Source organism: Lathyrus oleraceus, chromosome 1 (assembly GCF_024323335.1).
Source record: "Lathyrus oleraceus cultivar Zhongwan6 chromosome 1, CAAS_Psat_ZW6_1.0, whole genome shotgun sequence".
In the NCBI taxonomy this organism is placed as follows: Eukaryota; Viridiplantae; Streptophyta; class Magnoliopsida; order Fabales; family Fabaceae; genus Lathyrus; species Lathyrus oleraceus.
The window spans coordinates 123,277,771-123,303,503 of record NC_066579.1 but is presented as its reverse complement, the minus strand read 5'-3'; the positions used below and the strand labels follow the sequence as shown (position 1 = coordinate 123,303,503).

Here is a 25,733-nt window from a genome sequence, read left to right as displayed (position 1 = left end):
AAAAAATAGTAGTCGGTAGATTATAAGTTTTTATTTTATTTTTATGTTGACAATATGAAATAAAGACATTAATTTTATTCTTTAACCACAAATATGTATCTTGTATATATTTTTTATAATATTATAATTATAATTATTTTTATTTAAGAAATAGAAAAAGAAACTTAATTAATTACATTAGTGAAAAATAATTTTTCACATGTATAAAATATACTCTTTAACCACATATTTTCAGAAAAATATGTTTAAATATGATAAATTATAACTGATTTATAATTATTATTATTTTAATTTTACAATATTATAAAGTATTAAATTCAATTATATACTCGGAAGATATATTTTAATTTGACAATAATGTTTAACCCAATTGTGATACATCATCTGAAATCACGGATAAGTATTGCAATTTTATAATAGTACTTAAAAGATATGTTTTCATTATCAATATCCATTATGTCGTCATCATTGTGAATTTGTGTGATTTATATGCTTTCATTACATGAAAGATATGTTTTCATTATCAGTATTAATTATTTACTAGAATTCTTAATAATACTAAAAATGTATTTAAATTAAAAAAAAAATCTTCCTTCAATAACTCGGCCAACCATTGGCCGAGTCCACACTAAAAGAAAATATTTTCAACAACTCGTCCATCCATTGGACGAATGGATACTAAAAAAAGGATAGTCTGGGAATTTAATTTCAGAATAGAGTATATTAGGAATTAAAAATCAAAAAAGGGGTAAGGAAGGAAAAAAGTAGTATGGCAGAAAAGAAAGTTTGCTTTTACAGGAAAAAAAGAAGTACTAGTAAATGTTTATTTTATTTGGGAAATTCTAAATAATAATTTAAACAGAAGATTTTTTTTGGAAAACTTAAAACAAAAACTTATCTTTAATAACTTTATACAAAAACATATTTTGACGTTATTATTACTTCATTAACTAGAGAATATTAAATGAATACTCTCATAAGGCGTAAAATATTTGAACCTTGGGGAATTTCTATTTCCTCATTATATGGCTAACTTAGCAACCCAAGTTTTACTAAATACTACAATTGATTTATGTACAACTGCAACAAATCTGAAGAAAACATACAAATATATGATTTGGATGGCTAAGATTGAATTTTCCATCAACGAAAGAATGCTGCCACTATAATATCAAGAAAATAACAGACAGAAACAGACAAAATAATAGTCAGCTAAGGCAAGGAAAATCTCAAGCCCGTGCTTTTCTGCACTCTGTTTCTTTAAACCCTATTCTATTGGCCCTCATCCTATTCTGTATCCTTTTTTAAATTTCTATTTAATGTACAAGTTAGCCTATCTACCATTTACTTACATCGATCATTATTGTCTAGAGCTTCTAAGGCTTTGTCTGCGACCACCGCTAAAATTTATATTGCGCATTCCACCAGCCCATTCCTCATCGTCTTCCTCATCGCTATCACCACCTAACATAGGTCCAGGTTTCCGAACTTGAACTTTTCTGGGCGTGGGCGTTTGTCGCTTCCGTTTTATATTTGCTGTATAGAGTGAATAATCCATTGTGTCGTCTTTCAATGCATTCTTAAACTCCTGGTGCAACAATGAGATATAGGCTCAATTGAATTTAGGAGTTTCTCAACTAAATATACTCACTTCTTTATTTATGAAAAAAGCTTGATAACATAACTCAATCAAAATAAGTTCACTTTGATAGTTCACTACTTATGAAAAAGCCTAATAAGTTTATAGATGTCTTTATAGAAAAATTACATGAGAACTTGCAAAAAATTAAGATACAGAAACTAATTTCAAGTTTAACAAGATACCGTTTAAAATCATCTTATTATTATTGTTAATAAAAAGACAAACTTAATAACATAGGATTTTTTAATATTTTTGCCTCATGCTGTAGACGAAGTTAATCAAACTGACTCATTATTGCAACAAAACGCTGAATGTGCAAAAAGTTCTGTACTCAAGCTATGATACCTGATATCTTTGAATTAATTCTTGTGGATTTGTAGGCAAACTGAACTGAGATTCACCAACATTAAATGGAATACTCTGTCTTGAGAAAACCTCACCAGGTTTTGGCGGTTCACTTGGAGAATAAGCCTGAACAAAAATGTGAAAACATCCCAAAGAGAGAGGATGGTTAGACTACTATTGCATCCCCCACCTAGTCAATAGGAAGCACATCACTCAAATGCCACTAAGTGATTAGGGCCGGGCTCAAGGCCAAAGAGAAAGAAAAAGAAATGCCTCTTGCATTAGGCTCCACTCAAAAAGGCCAACCAAAAGCTCTCTTTAACACACAAAAAGTCTTTCTCAAAGTTTGCTTTAGGCTCCACTCATTTTCTGGCCGGCCGTGTAAGTAATGATAACATGCATTAAAATTTTACCTGACATCTGGCATCATCGAGACTGTACATGATTTTTAGGTGTCTCTTTAGCTTTAAAAGAAGTTGCAATGCAATTGCATACAAACAACCGGCCTGCATAAGCATCAGGAACAAAATGATTGTGATCATATGATCCAATTACTAAAAATTATGATTAATCCAAATGTGCATAAACTATTGTTCATGCTGTATAAGGAAAATATTTCACATTCTTGCTTAGAGCAAGACGATGATTAGCTTGAATTTAATATTTCTCCTCACAAACAAACCAACATAGTTGACAAAAAATAATGACAGTGAGCTCCATAATACCTGAACTTTCTCCAGATCATCTTTTGAGAAGGTAAAGGTATCTGCATAACCTCCAGCATGTGCCTTTACTTTTGACCTACCATTATGTGATAAAGGATAATCTGGCAATTGGTGATTTGTTCCATTTAAATCCACAGAAGGCATGTCATCGAGGTTGGGCTGAACATCTACACTTTGCTGAAATGTGCCATTTAAGTCTGTTGACATAACTTGGGTTGAATGAATAGGTTCATTTGGCGCTTGTTGATGCATTCCATTCCCATGAGGTGTAACGTCACCCTCACTCCGTAATAAGCTTGAACACCAGGCTTTGAAGTTCGCCTCCAGTTGACCAGCCCTAACCTGAACTACTCTATTGATAGCATAGATTAAATAAAGTGGTTCATCAGGTGCAATGAATGGGAGCAAGGCAAGAACCTCTGTGCAGTACCTGTGAAAAGAAACCAATTAAAAGGACACTTAAAACCTCACATGATTTACAAAGAATAATGACAAGACTTACGTTAAGAAAGCTATTACAAATTTGTTCCATTTTGGATTATCAAATTTTCGCACTATTGAGGACATAAATTTATTCCTCGACATCCGGTTCCCTCGGATGAGCTTGTATATTCGAGAAACCCCAACTCTTGATTGAGTGATTGAGTCAGACTCAGGTTTCCCTTTTCCAGAAACAGGGATCTTAGATGGGGTCTTGTGGTTAACATTTTCATCAGGAATAACACAAATAGCTTGCATGAACATAAAAGACATTTGAAGTCCATCACCCAGGCGGCTTTCAAAAAATGCAGGATACCTGAAAAAATCCTTTAATTAGCTAATAGAACTCAGTTGATGAGAATTATACCATCCAAATTTATATATAGGAGATTACTTCTCATTCATATTCATTAGGAGATGATGAGCCAATTTTGAATTTGACTCCAGAGGATCTGTTTCAAGTGCTATAAGATATGGAACACAGGTGATGGGATGAACAAGACCTTGGCGCAGCACAATTTCAACAATCTGCATTATTAGCATCTCTCTTATTATGTTAAGTTGCATGAGAAACAGAAAACACAACTACTTTTACAGAAATGATCAAGTTTCCAGGATAAAAACTAATAGAAATTATAGATCAGTTAATCGACATTCAGTTGGACGTGTGACTAACAACTGCAAGATTCTCCTTTACAAAATATCAACCTAGATTCCCGCCCCCTTTCTCTCACCCCCATCAATAAGATTTGAATGAACAAAAACACCATTCTTAGAAACAATATGCAGAGGAACACACTCTGTCGGCTTAATTGCTTTTAGTTCTATTAAAAAAAGGATTTTACTTGTTTCTTCGCATATGACTTCCAAGTGTTGAAACTAATCCAAAATAGAAGGTAGGTTCTGTCAGCTTAATTGCTTTTAGTTTTTTTTTTAAAAGGATTTACTTATTTTTTCGCATATGACTTCCAAATGTTGAATCGAATCCAAAATAGAAGGTAGGTTCTGACCTTCAAGGCTGATTGTCGAACTTGTTCATCACAATCCAAACATCGGCCCAAAATATTGTCCCAGTACAACTGAACAATACCCCCACATATGTTTGTATCTCCAGCCCCGGCAGCAACAGGTACACTCTGCCCAGCTCTGACCGAGTGACCAGGTACATTATCATCAACTTCTGCTTCCATTTTGCTTTCAGCATCAAGAAGATACTCGAACATGTTTTGCAATGCTTGAATCTGGATATAATTAAATAAAATTGTGCAAGATGTGAATTTGAAAAATTCAACCATCGAAAATTCTCACTAGATCAAATGTACAAAGTTTCATACAATTAAAAAACTATTTGATATAATTAAATAGTTAAATTGTTTAAAGTTGCATCCTAGAAATAGTTGTTTAAGGACAAAGGTGTAGCTTTGCTAGCATGTGTACATCTAGATGAAATGCTTATGCCTGTATATATTACCTTAAGCCGAGCATCAGCATGAGAAGACAGTGTTTCCTCCAGTATCTTCCCAATGTCATGTTCTAACATAAATTCAGGCCTTGCAATTAGAACATATCCTAGTGCCTGCAAGAGTTACAATTAAACATTAACAAACATTCAAGATTAAACCAAGATAAGATCTGAGTCAACGAGAAATTCTTACCTGCAATGATCTAACCTTAAGAGAATAATCATCCACGGCAAGATACTTCATAAACAAGCTGAGGCTCCTTCTGACATCAACAAGTTTATTACCAGAGCTTGCTAGCAAACAGTTGCCATAACGAATAAGTAAGCCGATACAGAAGAGAGATCGCCCAACTTGCTGTAAATGGCAGGAAACAGTCAATTTTGAATACACGTGCCATATAAAATTTGTGATGAACCAGCTATTCTAAAAGTTCAAGCTGATAGATGAAAATACTTTAGTGGTTTATATTATATCTCAAACAATTACAAGGCCCCTCACATTTAAAGCTTATGAGTGGTTTACATTATATCTCAAACATGATCCCTGACATTTAAAGCTTAAGGAAAGACAGGTTGACGGTTTTAATTTGATCATTTGTCTTCTTCACAAAGCCATTCATCAAAAGTTCAACCAAGGTATTAATATCCATCAACATCTCACTTCAAATGAACCTCAACAATCGGGAGAGAAATGAACTTCAGTCAAAGCTTAGTTTACTCTAATCTTTCCATTTTTCATTTAATGAAGATATGAAAATGAGGACAATTTGATTCATGGTGATTTCTCTAGTAACTCTTCAAAAGCATTTCCCCAGATGGGACAGTAACAGTTCACTTAAAGGTTTTGATAGAAACAAAGGAAAAAAACTTAAGGCAACTTGCCTTTTAAGTTATGCAAATACATATTTGATCGGAGAGAAATGACTGCAGTTTCAAAGGAACCTCCCAGCCATGAGGTTTACTTTGAGATAGGACTGAGTTCAGGATTGTACCTAGTGTTCAACCAGTTGTAGTAACATGGGATTTTAAATATCATTTATCAGAGACAAGACAGCCTTGCTGCACTCTAGATTATTTCTGTTCTATTTTTTCCACTTTTTTTACTTGCGTTTTTAATGTAGGATGCACATAAACTCCAATAACAAAAATATTACTTACTCCGTCCCACAATGAGTGACCCATTTAAAACAAAAGAGTGTACTAAAATGAATGACCCATTTCAATTTTCAAGGTGTTTTTTCCAATTTTACTCTCTAATTAATATTGCTTTCATCATTCTCAATACATGATAAGGGAACTTTAGTAAAAATATCATTCTCTCTCTTTCATTTATTCCTTTTTCTTAATCTGTGTGATAAGGTCAACTGGATCACTCATTGTGGGACGGAGGGAGTACATTAAAAGCCAAATTTTAACATGATTCTAGCATCAAACCTGTTTGTTTACAATTGCCTGGGTATCCAAACATTTGAAGAAGACCTGGATAAGATGCTCAATTACATCTGCCCCCTTTCCAGCAATCTTACTCATACTGCAAAGGCATCTGTTCAAACAACAGTAATAAATAAGACCTATAAGTAAATGAACGGGTAAGTATACTCTTCAATTAAAAGGAAGAAAAAATAAATTTTCTACTAATTGCCGTCTGCAAAAGACAAACATATCGAAGACCCAGTTCAAGGGTTTTAGAAATATCTCAAAATATAATCCAAAAATTGTTCTCCCATTATATTGTTTACCCGTGCAATGAATGAGAAGATTATTTTAAAATGGGTGTGACTAATATGAACCTCTCAAAAATGAATAGAGGATGGATTTTAATAAATAAAAAATGGATAACAAACATATTATGTTTTAAAATTTACTAAGAATAGTAAAGCCCGTTCTTATTAGAGTTATATCTTAGGATATGAAAAATCAGCACTATAGAATAATTAAGACCAGCCTTAATTTAATAGAATAAGAAAAGTTCAGCACTATAGAATAATTAAGGTCATCCTTAAATGTAGAGCTTGAATGATTCAACTCTTGAATGTTCAACTCCTCTTGTATAAATAGAGCATCATGCTCCATTCCAATTATATACATAAAAACAAACAGAATTAGTTTCTCTCTTTTCTCTTTTAGCTTTCTATCTCTTCTCTCTCATATCTCACTCTAATATGGTATCAGAGCTTCGGTTCTATCCATGGCAGCGACTCCGGTAACTACAGCTCCGGCCACCGCAACATCTATGTCATTCCAACTCAAAATCACAGAAAAACTTGATGAGAAGAATTTCCTACTTTGGCGCCAACAAGTAGATCCTTTCGTTAACGCGAATAATCTTCAAAACTACCTTTACCTTCGTGACATACCGAATCAATATCTAACTGATGAAGATCGTGAAGCTGCTCGTGAGAATCCTGCGTATCGCACCTGGATTACGCAAGATCAGTGGCTTATGACGTGGCTTCAATCCACGCTTTCACCTTCGATTCTTTCACGTGTTCTTGGATGCGTTCATTCCTACGAGCTCTGGGAACGTATTCTTGCGCATTTTCAAAAGCTTACACGTGCGAAAGCAAGACAACTACGAGCGGAACTTAGATCTACAACACTTGAAGACAAATCTGTTGGTGATTACCTGGTTCGCATCAAAGTTCTTGTTGATGCGCTTGCTTCAGTCGGAGATCCAGTTCCAGATCAGCAGCACATTGATGTGATTCTTGAAGGTCTTCCTCAAGACTTTGCCTCTGTTATTTCAGTCATTGAAAGCAAGTTTGATTCAGTAGAACTTGAAGAAGTTGAAGCTCTTCTTCTTGCTCATGAGATGAGATTCAACAAGTATAAGAAACACTCTCAAATGGAGGTGGCTGCCACAGTGAATCTCACTCAAGCTAATTCTCAACCTGAAACTGATAACTCCAATAACAAGAACAGTGAACAAGCTGTGAATTCAACCTTTAATCCAACCTATTCAAGAGGAGGTCGTGCATCTGGCCGTGGTGGTGGACGCGGCCGTGGGAGAGGTAGGTTCAGCAACATTCAATGTCAAGTTTGCTTCAAATATGGTCACCTTGCTGCTAACTGCTATCACAGGTTCAATCAACAGTTTCAACCTAACATACCTGCTGATTTTCAAACAATGAACCTACAAAATTTCTACAATCCGTATCAACCAATTGGTGGACCTCAGTTTGCTCAGCCCATGGTTAACACTTGGTCACGCCCAAACTATCAACCAAGACTTGCTCCTCTCCCTGTTCCTCAATCACAGATCACTCCCAATGCTATGATTGCTAACACAGCTTCAGTTCCAAGCAGTGCCTGGTTCCCAGACTCAGGAGCTTCTTATCATGTTACCAATGCCTCTCAAAACATACAGCAGACCACACCTTTTGAAGGTCCTGATCAGATCTTCATTGGTAATGGTCAAGGTTTGCACATTCACTCTTCAGGATCTTCTTATTTTCCCTCTCATTCTAAACCCAACACTCCATTAGCTCTTCATAATTTACTGCTTGTTCCTTCTATTACAAAGAACCTGATAAGTGTCAGCAAATTCTGTCTTGATAATAAAGTTTTCTTTGAGTTTCATGCTGATATGTGTTATGTCAAATCTCAGGCTACCAATGAAATTCTGCTCCAAGGTCGTGTAGGAAGTGATGGCCTGTACCAATTTTCCCACCTTCAGCTTCTTAAGTCTCCTTCAACAAGTCAAGTCTCATGTCTCACCTTAGACTCTAATGCTCCTGTTTCAAGATCTGATTCCAGCACTAGTGATAAGGTTTCAGTTTCTAATCAAAATGTATCAGCTAATAACTCATATAATTCTCAACATACTTGGCATTTACGCCTTGGTCATCCAAATCCTAATACTATGAGACTTGTTTTAGCTCAATGTAATATTCCTTATTCTAATAAAGCTGAATCGGTCTTTTGTTCTGCCTGCTGTATGGGAAAGGCACATAGGCTGCACTCCCCTCAATCACAAACTCAATATCACTCTCCTCTTGAATTAATTTTCAGTGACCTATGGGGTCCTGCCCCAGTCAAATCCTCTCAAAACTTTACCTACTACATCACCTTTGTTGATGCATACACTAGATTTACTTGGATCTATTTGCTCAAAAATAAATCTGAAGCCTTAACTATCTTTAAACAATTCAAAGTCATGGCTGAATTACAATTTGGATTTCCTATTAAATCTGTCCAAACTGATTGGGGTGGTGAATTTCGCCCATTTACAAAATTTCTTTCTGATCTTGGCATTATTCATCGTCTAATTTGCCCTCACACTCATCACCAAAATGGTGTAGTGGAGAGGAAGCATAGACACATTGTTGATCTTGGTTTAACTCTCTTGAGTCATGCCTCTTTACCTCTCAAATTTTGGGATCATGCCTTTTTAACTGCTGTCTACCTAATAAATAGGTTACCAACCATGTCTCTCAATCAACATATACCATATGCTGTCCTTTTCAATCAAAATCCTGATTATAAATTCCTCAAAGTCTTTGGGTGTGCTTGTTTTCCTCTCCTTCGCCCATACAACTCTCAGAAATTTGATTTTAGATCCCATGAATGCCTTTTTCTAGGGTACTCTACAGCTCACAAAGGTTACAAATGTCTCTCCCCAAGTGGTAGAATATTCATCTCTAAAGATGTTCTTTTCAATGAGTCCAAATTTCCTTACAATGATATTTTCTCTCCTAATGTTTCTCTCCCCTCATCAACCATTCCATCCTCTTCTTCATCTAAAGTAACCCTTAACACACAAGCTCTCCCTAATGTTTTTCCCGTTCCTACTGCTTCCACTACCTCACACTCCTCTTCTTCTTCTCAATTCAATTCCAGCCACACACCTACTGCCTCTGTGTCAGCCAACCCTATAACCCAAACAGCCAGCACTAATCCTACTCCTTCACCCTCTTCAAATGCCAACAATCAGCCCACTACTACCACTTCACCATCCTCCTCCTCTATTTCTACTCCTAGGGATCCTAACCTTCAACCTCTCCCCACCAATACTCATCCTATGACTACTAGAACTAAATCTGGTGTACCCTTACCTCGTCTAAATCCTTCCATTTTTCTTGTCAATTCTGAGCCTAAGAGTGTTAAAACTGCTCTCCAAGATCCTAAGTGGTTTGCTGCTATGCAAGATGAGTATGGTGCCTTGATGAGGAACAACACTTGGTCTTTGGTACCACTGCCTGCTAACAGGAAAGCAATAGGCTGCAAGTGGGTTTTTCGTGTAAAGGAAAATGCTGATGGGACAGTAAATAAGTACAAAGCTAGGCTTGTTGCTAAGGGGTTCCATCAAGTCCATGGATTTGACTTTAATGAAACTTTCTCCCCTGTTATTAAACCGGTCACAATTAGAATTATTTTGACTCTTGCTCTTACTTATAATTGGCCTCTACAGCAATTGGATATAAACAATGCCTTTTTGAATGGCATTCTTGAAGAGGAGGTCTATATGATGCAACCCCCTGGATTTACTGCCCCTAATTCATCTCTGGTTTGTCACTTGCACAAGGCCTTGTATGGCCTCAAACAGGCCCCAAGGCAATGGTTTGAAAGACTGAAAACCACTCTTTTATCCTTTGGATTTCTGAACAGCAAGTGTGATACTTCATTGTTCATCTACAAGCATCACAGTGCTGTCATTTATATGCTAGTTTATGTTGATGACATAATCATCACAGGAAACTCTCCTCCTCTCATCAAGCAAATTACTCAACAACTAAATCATGTGTTTTCTCTCAAACAACTTGGTGACTTGGATTATTTTCTGGGCCTTGAGGTGAAGAAACTGTCCAATGGTAATCTCCTTCTCACTCAATCTAAGTACCTAAGGGACTTGCTAATCAAAACTGATATGGAGAATTCCAATCCAGTTGCTACTCCTATGGCATCCACCACCAAACTCATCAAAACAGGGTCTGCTGCCTTGTCTGATGCCTCTCACTACAGGTCCATTGTAGGGGCCCTGCAGTATGCAACAATTACACGCCCAGAAATCTGCTATGCTGTTAACAAAGTATGTCAGTTCATGGCACACCCCTTGGAGTCCCATTGGCTAGCTGTCAAGCGTATTCTACGCTACCTAAAAGGCACTATCACCTCGGGTTTATTGTTCACTCCTGCCTCCACTGTTCCGTTCTCTCTGCAGGCCTACTGTGATGCTGACTGGGCTGCTGACCCAGATGATAGAAGATCCACCTCTGGGTCAGCTGTGTACTTAGGCTCTAATTTGATCTCTTGGTGGTCTAAAAAGCAAACTGTTGTTGCTCGTTCTAGTGCCGAGGCAGAATATCGCAGCTTGGCGCACACCACAGCTGAAGTTTTATGGGTTCAAACTTTGCTAGCTGAACTAAAAATTCCCTTGACAACTCCAGCCATCTATTGTGACAACCAGAGCACAGTTGCTATGGCTCATAACCCTGTTCTTCATGCGAGAACAAAGCATATGGAAATTGATCTCTTTTTTGTAAGAGAAAAGGTCCTTAATAAGTCTCTCACTGTCTGCCACATTCCTGGTGTTGACCAGACGGCTGACATCCTCACCAAGCCTCTCTCAAGTTCAAGATTTATGGAGCTCAGCAGCAAGCTCAACCTGTCTGCCTCAAGTCAGCCTTTGCAGCCACCTTGAGCTTGTGGGGGAGTATTAGAGTTATATCTTAGGATATGAAAAATCAGCACTATAGAATAATTAAGACCAGCCTTAATTTAATAGAATAAGAAAAATTCAGCACTATAGAATAATTAAGGTCATCCTTAAATGTAGAGCTTGAATGATTCAACTCTTGAATGTTCAACTCCTCTTGTATAAATAGAGCATCATGCTCCATTCCAATTATATACATAAAAACAAACAGAATTAGTTTCTCTCTTTTCTCTTTTAGCTTTCTATCTCTTCTCTCTCATATCTCACTCTAATAGTTCTGGACCATGTCTATATTAGACTCCCCCTTTAAAATTATCATATACTACGTCATAATATTAAAACATTTAGAGTTTATATACTCTTCTCTATTGAATTAGGAGAGACTAAGAGACATTTAGGTTAAACCGTGTGTCTTTAAAAGCACTACGGAGACTTTATTATAGAGAGAGAGATTACAAGTAATTACATGATATAATCGATGTGGGACTATTCTATATACAAATATTCTCAACACTATATATTTACAAATATCAACACTCCCCCTCAAGCTAGAGCATATAAGTCAAATGCACCAAGCTTGTTACATATATAACTAGTTTTGGGACTTCGCAAAGATTTTGTAAACACGTCTGCCAATTGATCATTAGAGTTGACAAAGTTTGTGACGATGTCACCTGACTCGATCTTCTCTCTAACAAAGTGACAGTCTATCTCAATATGTTTGGTCCTCTCATGGAAGACTGGATTTGAAGCAATGTGCAATGCAGCTTGATTATCACAAATAAGTGTCATTGGTCTTGCTTCTTCAATTTGAAGTTCCTCGAGCAACTGTTTTAACCAAATAAGTTCACATGTTGCCATTGTCATGGCCCTATACTCTGCCTCGGCGCTTGATCTTGCAACGACGTTTTGTTTCTTACTTTTCCAGGATACAAGGTTTCCTCCAACAAATACATAATACCCAGAGGTGGATTGTCTATCAATGGGTGGTCCTGCCCAATCAGCATCAGAGTATCCAATTATCTAAGTATGTCCTTTATCTTCATACACTAAACCTTTTCCTGAAGCACATTTGATGTATCTCAGAATCCGAATAACAGCATCCATGTGTTCCTGACAAGGGGAATTTAAGAACTGATTTACCACACTAACCGCAAAAGAAATGTTTGGACGTGTGACTGTGAGATAATTCAATTTTTCAACCAATCTCCTATACCTTCCTGAGTCAGATAGAGGCTCCCCCTGATTGGGTAGTAGTTTGACACTTGGATCCATAGGAGTATCAGCTGGTTTAGCATTCAACAAACATGTTTCTTCCAAAATATCCATAGCATATTTCCGCTGAGAAATCACCAAACCATCTTTAGATTGGGCTACCTCAATACCCAAGAAATAGCGGAGTTTACCAAGGTCTTTTGTCTGAAATTGATTCGAGAGATGTTGTTTTAACTGGAGTATACCCTGCTGATCACTACCAGTTATGACAATATCATCTACGTACACAATAAGATAAATACACCCTTGGGCTGAGTGAAGATAAAAAACAGAATGGTCAGCTTCACTACAGACCATACCAAACTGTTGTACTACAGCGCTGAATCTACCGAACCAAGCTCTCGGAGATTGCTTAAGACCATAAAGAGACCTGTGTAACCTACACACCATATTCAATGACTCCCCCTGAACAACAAATCCAGGTGGTTGCTCCATATATACTTCCTCTTCAAGACACCATGTAAAAAAGCATTTTTGATGTCAAGTTGATGAAGAGGCCAATGTCGAATGGCTGCAATGGCTAGAAGAAGTCTAACAGATGTCATCTTGACTACAGACGAGAAGGTATCACTATAATCCAATCCAAAAATCTGAGTGTATCCTTTGACTACCAAGTGAGCTTTAAATCGACCAATCTTACCATCTGGACCAACCTTCACTGTATAAAGCCAACGACAACCTACTAAGGATTTCCCAGGGGGTAGAGGAACCAGTTCACAGGTACCACTGCTTTGAAGAGCACACATTTCATCAATCATTGCTTGCCTCCACTCAGGGTGAGATAATGCTTCACCTGGAGTTTTAGGGATAGAAACAGAAGACAAAGAAGACAAACAAGTATACTGCAAAGGGGAAAGACGATGATAACATAAATCAATATAATGTGGAGAAGGATTTCGTGTTTGACGTATACCTTTTCGAAGGGCAATCGGAAGATCGGACTCAGGTTGCAGGATAGGATCCGGTGATGGCGGAGGCGTCGGAGGAGAGTCTGCAATGACCTCAGGGACAGGTATGACCTCAGGGACAGGGACGACAGACGTTGGGCGGCGACGCTGATATGTTTGAAGTGGTCGATAAGTAGGGAGGTCAGGAGCCATAGACTGGTGGGGGATAATGGTAGGCAGGACATTAATAACTGTCGGAAAAGATGTGGGAGTACTTTCTTGAAGAGGTTCCGGAGATACTGGATTAGACCCGAAATATGGAACAGACTCGAAGAAGGTAACATCGACCGATATGAGGTATCGTTGTAGAGTATGAGAATAACAACGATAACCCTTTTGGGAACGATGATAACCAGGAAAGACACACTTTAGTGATCGAGCTGCTAGTTTATCAAGACCAGGGGAGAGATTGTGTACAAAACACGTTGACCCGAATACTCGAGGTGGAATTGGGTGGAGAGGAGAGTTTGAAAACAGGATTGAACGAGGGATTTTATTATTAAGGACAGATTAGGGCATGCGATTTATGAGGTAACATGTCGTGAGCACCGCATCCCCCCAAAAACGGAGAGGAACATTACCATGGAGAAGTAGGGTCCGAGTGGTTTCTACAAGATGCCGATTTTTGCGTTCGGCTACCCCGTTTTGTTGGGGTGTATGAGGACAAGATGTTTGGTGCAGAATACCATTGGATGACATAAAAGTTTGAAACTATTGGGATAAATATTCACGTGCATTGTCACTTCTTAAGGTACGAATAGACAAACCAAATTGGGTTCTTATTTCTCGATAAAATTGTTCAAAAATAGAAAATAATTCAGATTTGTTCTTCATTAAAAATAGCCATGTGCAACGTGAAAAATCATCAATAAAAGTTACAAAATATCTAGACTCAAAAGTAGACACGGTACGCAAGGGACCCCAAACATCGGAGTGAACTAAAGCAAAAGGGGATGCAACCCGTTTATTGACTCGATCAGGAAAGTGACTACGAGTATGTTTCCCTAACTGACAAGACTCGTAATGTAAAATGGACAATTTAGATAGACTAGGCACCAACTTTTGTAGCTTGGGAAGACTTGGATGACTTAACTGCGCATGTATAATGAGTGGAGAATTTGTGGTGGAGCATGTGGTAGATGACATAGAGAAGTAGTAGACGCCTTGAGACTCACATCCAACGCCAATCGTCTGTCCCGAACTCCGATCCTGCAGAGTAACATTACTATTAGTAAAGGTGATAGAACAATTAAGGGAACAAGTTAAACGGCTGACTGAGAGTAAATTAAATGGGCAATCAGGTACATATAGGACAGAAGTCACAGAGAGAGATGGTATAATTTGAACAGTACCAATCCCTTGGGATCGGGTTTGAGAACCTTTTGCGGAAGTTATACTCGGTAAAAAACCAGAGGTAGAAGGAAGAAAAAAGACCTTTATTACCGGTAACATGATCAGACGCACCAGAATCGAGGACCCAAGGACCAATAGGAGATGATTGAGAGAAGCAAACAGATGAATTACCAGTGTGTGCAACCGAAGCCATGGAACCAGAGGTCTGATTAGTCTGACACCACTTGAGAAAATCCTCGTAGCTTGGCGTAGGGCTCTGAAGAGAAGGTAAAGTTTGCATAGTGTCTGGGTTATCAATTTGAGTTGCATTTACCTGGCGTGGAGGTCTGCCATGTATCTTTCAACAATGGTCGATAGTATGTCCAAGCCGGTTACAATGGTCACACTTGGGACGAGGTTTGGAGTTGGATGACCCTCGAAGGCGATTATGATTGTTGCCAAGAGATGCAAGGGCAGCAGTGTCACCTGGTGTCGGAGCAACAATAGATGGAGGGGAAACTGGACCAAATGCATGAGGTCTAGCCAAGCGCAACAGTTGTTCACTAACTGCATCGTAGTTAGGAACAGTAGTACCTGACAAAATCTGGTTATGAACGGACTCAAGTTCTGGTGGTAGTCCCTTAAATGGCATCACCATGAAAAATTTACTTTGTTGTTCAGAATGAACTGTTGCATCTTTTGCATAAGGCATGAGGGTTTCGTAACTCGCTTTCAAGGCATCAAGCTTACTCAGATAGGCTTGCATATCCATATTTTGCAACTTCAGTGTGTCGAGTTTGAGGATGACACTATATAGACAATGAACGTCGTTGGAGAAGACTTTCTTAGCCTTTTCCCAAACCTCATTGCAAGTGGAGAAGGCTTAATACTGCGCTTGGAGGTTAGGTGCGATGGAAAACCATAACACAGTACACAGAGAGGCATTCGTTTTCTTCCATTTAGCGAGTTTTGCGGCGGCAACATCAACTAATTTTGTGGTTAGGTGATCTTCATATCCCTGACCATGAAATCACATATCGACAGCACGAGCCCATATGTTGTAGTTGGCTGATACGGTTAGTTTTTCACATGGGATAAGCGGAACTTTAATAAACGAGACAGAATCAACATCTCCCATGGCTTAAAGAAACAAAATCGGGGCTGTTTGAATTGAAGCACAAATTTTCGAGAGTCGAAATGAAAAACGGAGACCGCACCTATGACCGATGGAGGGAGCCGAGTGGGGCGGCTGGAAAAACGGTTGGATCGGGCGGCAAGGTGGTTTTACATGAGAATTAGGAGAAGTGAGAGGCAAACCAGAGTGATGACACGGTTTGCAAAAAAAAAAATATCACCAGAAGACAGTGGGTCAACCGGGTAAAACACGGCGAAGAGTTGTCTCTTAATAGGCTCTAGATACCATATTGAATTAGGAGAGACTAAGAGACATTTAGATTAAACCGTGTGTCTTTAAAAGCACTACGGAGACTTTATTATATAGAGAGAGATTATAACTAATTATATGATATAGTCGATGTGGGACTATTCTATATACAAATATTCTCAACACTATATATTTACAAATATCAACATCTTCCATCAAGAAAAATTAGAGAACTGAACGTTGCATGAATTTATAAACAGGTTATTTTCAGGATGCAGCAGAACAGAAGTAATAGAACACATCTAACGAACGAAAAATAACAGTAAGAGATTACAGTACTTGATACAAGCATGGACAACTGTCAAGAAAGAGCGTCGAAGAATCATCTGCTTCAAATCTTGTTCAAGTTCATCCACAATACTGAGAGGTAACTTACGCAGCAATGGCAACACAGCATCAATTATAAATGTTATACTCTCAAGTAGCTGTGCGACCATGCTATTGTCAACCTGAATCAAACAAAAACAAAAGATATGAAGAACTATTCCCATTTCAAATTAATATTGGAGGGATTTAAGGAAATGTCAAGAGCTAGAAACCACGCAGTTATTGGAGGAATTTAAGGAAATGTCAAGAGCTAGAACCACAATTATTAATTAACTAGTTAGTTAATTAAAAAACAGATAAAACTGAAGCAGAGGCTACATCCTAATAGATTGTGCTCAAATATGCATCAGCTATAAACATAAAACTAGTAGTTTACATATTACTTATGGCATACGGTGTCTATTCGGAGACGTCTAGCTTGTGTCAAGATATCATAACTCTTATAAGTGCATATATAAATACTGTATACATGGAACCAAAATGAAACATGGAGTAATACATCTCATCCCCGACAAAATTTGAAAGAAGCACCAAAAGAAAAAACAGGACACTGTTTCAAGCAACTCAACATACACTGTGTAATAATACTTGACTAAGCAATACACAAGACTTAAGATTAGTCTTAACCTGAGTCTTCAGATATGGCTGCAAAGTAATGACATACTGGGAAGGGTTAGAAGCTGGTGCACAGAGAGTTGGGTCCACAAGACAAAATGCATGCAAGACTAGCACATATGGTAGTGCATGCTTTTCCATTTCATTATTGTTCATTTCATCCACCTGATCATGACCACAAACTGTCTTTTCATATCAAGGTAGTCAAGCATAAAAATTAGATGAATGGGCATAATTCTAGTGTACCTGCAAAATCTTCTCCAGCAAGCATTTGCACATCAACTCGCAACGCTTATGCACTGTTACAAGGGACGATGGGTTGACCCCAATTGCTTTTGCAGATTGCGGTAAAAAATCAAGAGTCAAGTTGCGCTTTATTATAGTTACAAGAAGCTGATTATTTGGCAATCTCTTCAGCATTTCAACGATTTGCTCAGTTTTCTTAGCCACCTCTAGTGGAACAGTACTACCATCTTCAAAGACCTGAGTTTGTGAAGCAGAAGGCTCCTCAAACCAGAACTCATGAAATGTTTTACAAACAAGATCCTGTAAATCAGAAGCATAATAGGAAGAAACATTCTTAATATCCAAAAAGGGTTAGGACAGAGAAACAAATTTGGAATCTGTGCATGATTACCATCAAAGAAGCACAAGTTAATATTGAGTCACTTATTATAATTAACAATTGCATAATGAAACGACCCCACCCCTCTATTCATAGAGTTTAGATGAAAGGTGTAACAATTATAGATCATCATCACCAATGACCTAAAGAGGTGATTGTTTCAACGCCAAGAATATATTCCAGGTTTCTAGGGAGTGATACTCCCGGAATATTATTGCTTGAAGTGTTATTCCCAGCAGAGATGTGCGGGAAAAAATCATTATTCCTCGGAAATGTTTTTTTAATAGGTCAAAAGAAATGAGAAAATATTAAAGATGGTGTAGAATAAGATGAAAGTGAGAATACATGGTCATAAGAGTTACATATAAATTATATTCTGATGGGAATATAAGATTACCACCTTTTGACATGGGAATAGTGCGTGTGAAAACATGTCTGGTCTAGACTGAATAAATAATACCAACGTGTATTTTTCAATAACTTGTACCAAATATCATGTTGCATTCCCAAGCTCACATTTCCAGGACTAATTTCATTAACTTGAAACAAACACACTCTAAAAGAATACCAGGATGGGAAGGATGCGTGTTAATCTCCAAACACATAAACACATCATATTACACTTTTTTGGAAAAATACATCATATTACACTTTTTTGAAAAGTAATAATTGTTGACAGCTAGATACAATGGGTTTGAAACGCCTCTAAAGGTTTAAGCAGGAACTTCAATATACCTGGATACTCGATTCATCATCAATAACACGTGAAATCATCTCTGTGCAGGCTCTTGTAAACCCCGAGAAGTTGGCACTTGAGATGCACATATCTCGAATAATTTTTATAGCTCGTTTTCGAACACTCAGTCCAGTATCTTTGATTCTCTCTGCAATCTTCTCAAAATACTACAGTACAAATTTGGAAATTTTGCTTTATCAATTCCACAACCCTATGTTTGAATTGTCTCCATAACAGCCATGAATTTTATAAGGCATGACCAGATTTATTTTTTACAATTAAGGAAAGAGCCGCTGACACATACCTTAAAACCCACATCTGGATGGGAAGCAATATGTCTACCAACAAGTTCCAATGCTGCTTCTCTAACAGATATTGCAGTGTCACAAAACCTACCTTCAACAGATAATTGTACTAGTTTATCACCCAATACCTCTGGATCAGCCTCTACAATGATACTAACCTGTTCATCATATTAAATATTAAATGAAAGATTATAAAGATAAAACCAGGGCAAAGAAACTATAATAAGTATCCCATTTTTCACTTGAAAACAGAAAACATAGATAACAAACTTACTGCTCGTAAAGCTTTAGCCCTAATAATTGGAGTGTTCTCCTTCATACTTACCTGTACAGTACAAGAAAGATTGGTATACAAACTTTAAATTTGAAAAAATAAGTGAAAGGGAAAATATCAACTGACCAAAAGTGTGTGAAAAATCTTATCAAACCCTCGACAAAATGAACTTTTTTGGCCTAAAGCTAGAGTAATCTTCTTGATTGAATCTCGCTCCAGCATAGAAGAAACAGTAGCAGAATCCCGTATTATGGTTCTTGATTTCATCCTAGCAAAGTAGTAAATGGGCTTCTGCTGACATTTTGGATCATTTTTATACCACGAACCAAGATAAAACCTGCACAAGATATAAAAGCATTACCCTTGCATAACTATAGCTAAAATGTCAATTAGAAGATCCATAACAAGTACGAACCAGCCAATGAAAAGATGCAGGTCATCCGCAGAGGTGACATCTTGAAGGTAATTCAAAAGCAATTGTTGAACAATTTCAAGGTTAGAAAATGTAGAATCATCCTTTGAAACTTTACGATTCTTTTTTACATCATTCTTGCGCTGGGAATTGCAATATGATTGCAGTACAAGCAGTTGCTTTGAGCAGATGCACATGTGACAGTACCAGTTCTGATTGAGAACTTCATTTTCTTCAATGTCCAGGCATTCAGCATGAAAAAGCCTACTGCAGGCGGAACATGGGAACAAACTTTCAGCCCTTCCATCCAAACAGACACAACATGTATCTTTTGGATAATTCTGAGCAGCAGCATCCTTACTAAGTAAATCTTGAAGTACCCAGAACTTTTCCCTGCTACAAATCACAGCATCACGCTTCAACCTTGCAGCAATAGTGCCAAGAACATCAATTGCCATGGAACGTGCAGCAAAATCCTTGGAATTTGTCCCAGCATTCTGAATTAGTATAGCACATAGAACCTGAAAAAACTCTCAGCAGTAAACTAACCTGGTGCCTTTACCAAAACAATAATTCACATAAATACATGCAGATTCCTGCTCAATCACATGTGTGCAGGCGTACACAGAATTTACCTCTAGAATAGAAGCTGAAGCAGGATATTCAGGTAAATTTAGAGTGGTCAATAAATCAGTAACAAGATTCTCCATTATGGATTTCAATTCAGAAGCATCCTGACTCTTTACACTTGCAAGTCGCTGAAGTACACGGGTCCAAAAATAGGAGCAGGCTTCTGTTACTGCGTCGCGGCATTTAGCTGGATAACTAGCATCAACCGAGATTTCCAATACAGAGTTACTACTCGATGCTTGTCTTAAAGTATCAGGAAGGTTAGCACTACAATGAATTAATTGGATAAGTAAAGCAGTAATCATCTGGATCTGTCTTTGCTCTTCCTCGCGTATGTGATAATTCCTTAAAGCTCGTTTTGAATGCGGTAATTTCCAAAGAAGGTGAAGCATTTCATCTAACACATAAGTGCGATGTTGTGTGTATAAATAGAATATCTGTACCAGCATATCAGAAAAACAACAATTATGTGTTAGCTACCTATATGGGCATGAAAGCTAACATACAGAAAGTTTTTCAAGAGAGAGGAATCTGTACCGCACTGAGTAAACTGATTGCCTTCAATTGCAAGAGCTGGATGTTATCAACCAAGAATGTTGTAATGCTTGTTTTTATAAGTTGTAAAATGCAACTATCTGACAACCTCTCTATTAACAACAAATCCTTGAGTAGACCAAGAACAGAACACAACTTCTGAAGAATAACATTCACAGTACTAGAGAACCTGAAAAGAGAAGGATCGACAATAAAAGTTTGTAAACAAATCTAACTAAAGGCACATCAAAAAACCAAGGGAATCCATGGGCTGTTTGGTGGACATTATTACATACAGATGAAGAGTGTAACAGTATTGGACAAAGTGAGATAGGATACAAGAATAATAAGCTTTTATTCTATCTTGTGTTTAAGTTACACTGAATAACAAACAAATAGGATCATATCATCTTATCTTCGTAATTGAGATGGATAAAATAATAGTTATAGGATGTGAATAAAAAACTTAAAAAGTTTTTATTTGTGTGTTTTATTGATTAAAATTAACTTTTACAATATGTTTTTTGTTTTGAATTTAATTATATTTTAAATTATTATTTTTAACTTTTACATATTTTATTAAACTCTACATAAGAGAGGACAAGGATGAATGGGGAAATTTTTAATCCTGCTTCGCTAGTTTTCGCCCGACCCTCACCACATGATATAATTTTAACTAGACCATACGTGATAGATTTAACTTATTTTATACAGATGATTCACCAAATAATGTATTAAGACAATATATGACAGTTCATTATATCATGTCTATCTTATTCTAAGCACCATACGGATCCTTGATGTGAGAATAATCAAACCTGCTTGATGATGGTTTCTTTAACTTAACAGTCTTGCTGCTAGTACGTCGTTTTTTGCTTGCTGAACCAAAATCAGCATCGTCATCGTCATCGTCATCATCAACTGTGAACATAAAAATTCAGTGTGAAGACACATTTACTTCTTTCCAGTTTCTCCTTCCCATAGTGGCCCGCAAATAAGTTATAAAGCAGCATTAACTATCTATAGCATCTCTATCCTATAAATGGGAAAATAGTGAAAGGAAAAGAAGTTCTATTTGGCACAAAAACAGAAAAGGCCGACCTTCAAGTGCAGTGTTTTCACTAGGTCTGTATAACGCACGGTATGATGGATCACATGCACACATCACATCCATTATCTGATGCCTGGAAAACTCCAGAATTCTCTCAATGACCTGGCTCAAACAAATTACTTAAAGACATTACAGACTATAATTATTATTAGACTAACAATCTGAGCACATCATGCAATGCAAATTACTTGCAAACAATACTTTTCTCCTGCACAGGGTGCATTATTTTATTAAATTTGCTTTTCCAGAGATGATTTCTAAAAAAAAAATTATTTATTCATAATAGCAGTGATATTTGTTTGCAGCTAGCATAAAGAACTCGCCTCTTCTTTATAAATTTGCTTTGGCATGTCAGTATGAGCCATCACCGCCAGTGCAGCATGAATGGACTCCAACGCAACTAAAAGAGACGAAACTAGTTCTGAATTGGACTGAAACATAGAACAGTAACAGTTATAACAACAATAACTACAAAATATGTGCCATGTTTTATTTATGTACATAAGAACTCATCTACGTGACTCATTATTAATTACCTTACCAAATTTGATCTATGTACCAAAGCTAGTTATAAATTATAAATTAGATCTATGTACCACAGCTATTTATAAATTTTAAATTTCTGTTTACTACCTAATACAATTCAGATTTTAGCAAATTATTATAATAGAAAAATAGAGGTCATAATCAAAGTCAACTAAATCTAAACAAGCCAAAATATTCAGCATAGACTTGTACAAAAAAATCTAAACTGAACTTACATTGTCAGAATCCTCAATTGACAGGCCTTCTGCTCTATGTATCTGATGATCTAAAACCTTTAGCAGTCTAACAAGGAATTCTACAGGAACCAAATGCAGAAGATTCTTCTCACACATAGACATGATTTCATTTACAAGCAATCTAAGATCTGAAAGAGGCAATGGCAACCATTCTACTGCTTCATCTAGATCATCACTATTCAATTCAGCCTTGCTACATAAGTCTTCCAAAAACTCGCGAAACCTTCCAATTATGGCATCTAAACAGACAACAAATACTAGTTCATTACACAAGTAATCATGGATGTGTCAGTGTGCTGTATGAACGTGCACACACACAGGGAGAACAAACAAAATCATTGAAAATTAGGATTGTATTGTAGGAACCCGTCATGCACGGACCTTGAAGCACAGCAGAATCAGGTTCAATAGATATTTCATTGTCGCCTTTCTTCTTAACTTTTGATTTCTTAGAAGACAATGTAGAAATGTCCTGCCAAATTATTATGAAAATTAGCAAAAGAAAAAAAAGTAATTGTCAAATGATATAACCAAATGCATTCATACATTTGTAGAATTATAGTCTTTTTGAGTCTGACTTGTGTCAGAAAAACTAGATTCCGAGAGCTTCTTTTCAGGTAATGCACTACCAGAGATCTTCTCCTTGACAGGACCTGAGAAACTTGACCAATACAATAAACAATAAGCAGAGCACCATTAAAATGTTTAAATGGAAATCAACGAGACCAAAAGAAAACGTTACTTCTTTATGGAAAAGGTTAAAAAAAAAAAAAAAACTACCTATTATTGGACTATATAACGAAATTTGGTAAGCATTGCAACTTATGATACATTATGTATTGTATTATGTAGCATTGTACATATGTTTTATCTGCTTGGTTAGTCTAAATGTTCCTTAATTAGTCTAGGAGTTTCTAGAAACTCTAAATGCTGTAACTAACTGCAACTGACTCAGTTGGTAACAGTTACATGTTTTGACAGTTGTGTGTGTGTGTAGGAGTTCCTAGAAACTCTAAATGCTGTAACTAACTGCAACTGACTCAGTTGGTAACAGTTACATGTTTATATATATTAAGTTACGCTCATTGTAATCTTAGATTGAGAATACACTAACATATCACTATTTTCAGTTCCTATCTCTCTACCATAATTTCCAAACCTACAAATTTTAAAATCACACACCTTATAATTTTTATCAAACCCGCAAGATACACTAAATCTCTTCAACGTTATTAAGGACAGAAATTTGCCAACATCAAACCAAAACCTTATTTGAGTATGACACTTTCCACCTATTATAAATCTCATTCTATTCATATTCTCCAGAATGAATAAGTGTCGCACCATGAATCTGTCAGACCACTATAGACCTACGAGCAGCTACAAACTTGTGAGATCTGAAATTATTTAGGATAGAAACCAAGTAAATACTCTGTTTACCTGCAGTACCACATTCAAATGCTTCAGGATTGCACCTGAGAACTTCATCATGGAGTTCTAAAGGCTCAACGTAGTTATACTGAACAACCTTGGCATCATCTCTTAAATTCCTATGTAGGCCAATGTAAATAAAATTACATTAAAATATTAAAATACTAAATTCAACAAGTAATGATACTAATGACATAAGCACCGTTGATGAAAATAACAACAATAATAAGCATTTTGTTTATATTAAAGCATGTTTCAAGTTTCAACAAAAACAACAAAAAATTAGAAACATAGAATCGGCTGGAGTGAATGTCATGTTGATTATATCATAATACACAGGGAATAAAATTCAGGCAGTTGGCACAAACTAAGCTCATACTTCCCTCTTCTTTCCAACAAAAATTAGAAAATTAAAAGTGAAAAGGTCAATAATCTCAAAAACTAAATAATCAAACTCTATGTGCCAAAAACTACAGCATCCACTACTTATAACAGCAACACTAATCTACAGGTAAACTAAACCTGCAAACATAGCAACGACTGACAGCTAAATTAAGATATTGATTCACAAATTCACTATTCACTAATCGATTAAAAACTGAAAACAATAACTAAACAGGTAAGCGCTAAGCACCTACTATAACAGCATCCAATATATGTAACTCCAACAATAATCTACCTATAAACTAAACCTGAAAACTTCAAAATGAACAAACGACCTAAATTATAAGTAACTCATTAAGTAATTAAAACTGAAAATTATAACTAAATAAGCAAGTCAAGCACTGTGCAGTCATGAGTCAACTACAGGCTCCTAAGGTCAAATCTAGTATCTACAGTAAATCACATGGAAATTTGAATTCTTCTAACTTCAGTTCACAACTGCGAATTTCAATTGTACAAAAAAGTTAACAATAATTCACATCCTAATTTGGTATTTCCGTGTAAATTCAGTATCCTATAGACTAAAATAGCGGAATCACAATGCGCGCAGAAAATGTCAAACGAAAAGCCAAACAAAAAGCTTACAAGTACGACACATCAGTGTGCCGGAGCATCTCGGCGATCTTACTGGACTTCGAGAGGATGGCGTCACGGTTCAACTGCATCGGTGAATCGAAGAGCAGTAGGTCTTGATCGGAAGCTCCGTAGAAAACCGGAAGCGATGGTAACGGCAAGCAAGAGGCGACTTCAGAATGGACAGTATTAGCCATGCTAGTTCCGCGGTGGCCGGCGAATTTCGCCGCCGCCGCAGCGGCATCGGAAGTGGTTGAAGAAGTCATGGATTAGTCACGAGAAGAGCATGTAGTTGGTAGAAAGTGCAAAAATGGAGGAAAAAAAGAGCGAATTGAGATTAAATAGCGTTTAATTTTGAAGTTGAAGGTGAAGTGTTGAACCCTAGAGGGATAAAATTGGGAAGAGAAATTGGAATTGAATGGCGGGGAAAGAGAGATTATGTGAAAATGATTTTGGATTTCTCGAAAGCAAAGGGTTTGCAAGTGGATTTAGTTGTAAGAACGGATCTAACCGTGAGGTTACGGAAATACCCCTTCCGTTTGTGAGATGCGTGTTATGTAAGTCGTATTTGAAGTCATGTTCATATTGAATATGTAATTAGTGTTTTTTAGTGTATATTTTGGGTAA

At 36.9% G+C, this 25,733-nt stretch overlaps 1 protein-coding gene across 2 annotated transcripts; it reads right to left on the bottom strand.

Annotated features, from left to right (window-relative positions):
* Positions 1 to 1,092: 1,092 nt before the first annotated feature.
* LOC127121345 (sister chromatid cohesion protein SCC2) lies at positions 1,093 to 25,651 on the bottom strand. Of its 2 annotated transcripts, none has more exons than XM_051051866.1 (28): positions 25,119 to 25,651; positions 24,099 to 24,208; positions 23,205 to 23,311; positions 23,040 to 23,130; positions 22,638 to 22,897; positions 22,200 to 22,307; positions 21,867 to 21,978; positions 21,584 to 21,686; positions 20,769 to 20,955; positions 20,237 to 20,668; positions 19,605 to 20,122; positions 19,316 to 19,526; positions 19,190 to 19,240; positions 18,915 to 19,073; positions 18,610 to 18,777; positions 17,496 to 17,795; positions 17,262 to 17,414; positions 16,587 to 16,756; positions 6,089 to 6,197; positions 4,848 to 5,009; positions 4,664 to 4,768; positions 4,203 to 4,433; positions 3,587 to 3,720; positions 3,215 to 3,508; positions 2,713 to 3,142; positions 2,401 to 2,493; positions 1,988 to 2,113; positions 1,093 to 1,588 (listed from the first exon to the last, which is right to left on the bottom strand). In XM_051051866.1, the coding sequence occupies exons 1-28, from the start codon at positions 25,370 to 25,372 to the stop codon at positions 1,361 to 1,363; spliced, it is 5,406 nt and encodes a 1,801-aa protein (XP_050907823.1). In that variant the 5' UTR covers positions 25,373 to 25,651; the 3' UTR covers positions 1,093 to 1,360. The 2 variants fall into 2 exon arrangements, with proteins under 2 accessions (XP_050907823.1, XP_050907826.1); XM_051051869.1 differs by having other exon boundaries at positions 23,205 to 23,319; positions 25,119 to 25,348.
* Positions 25,652 to 25,733: the final 82 nt, after the last annotated feature.

Excerpts from the sequence above, each read along its gene's own strand:
- LOC127121345 (XM_051051866.1), bottom strand. The coding sequence starts at position 25,372 with ATGACTTCTTCAACCACTTCCGATGCCGCTGCGGCGGCGGCGAAATTC. Across the intron at positions 6,198-16,586 it reads GTTGTCCATGCTTGTATCAA|ATGCCTTTGCAGTATGAGTA; the intron begins GTACTGTAATCT and ends TTGTTTGAACAG. Across the intron at positions 2,114-2,400 it reads TCGATGATGCCAGATGTCAG|GCTTATTCTCCAAGTGAACC; the intron begins GTAAAATTTTAA and ends ATTTTTGTTCAG.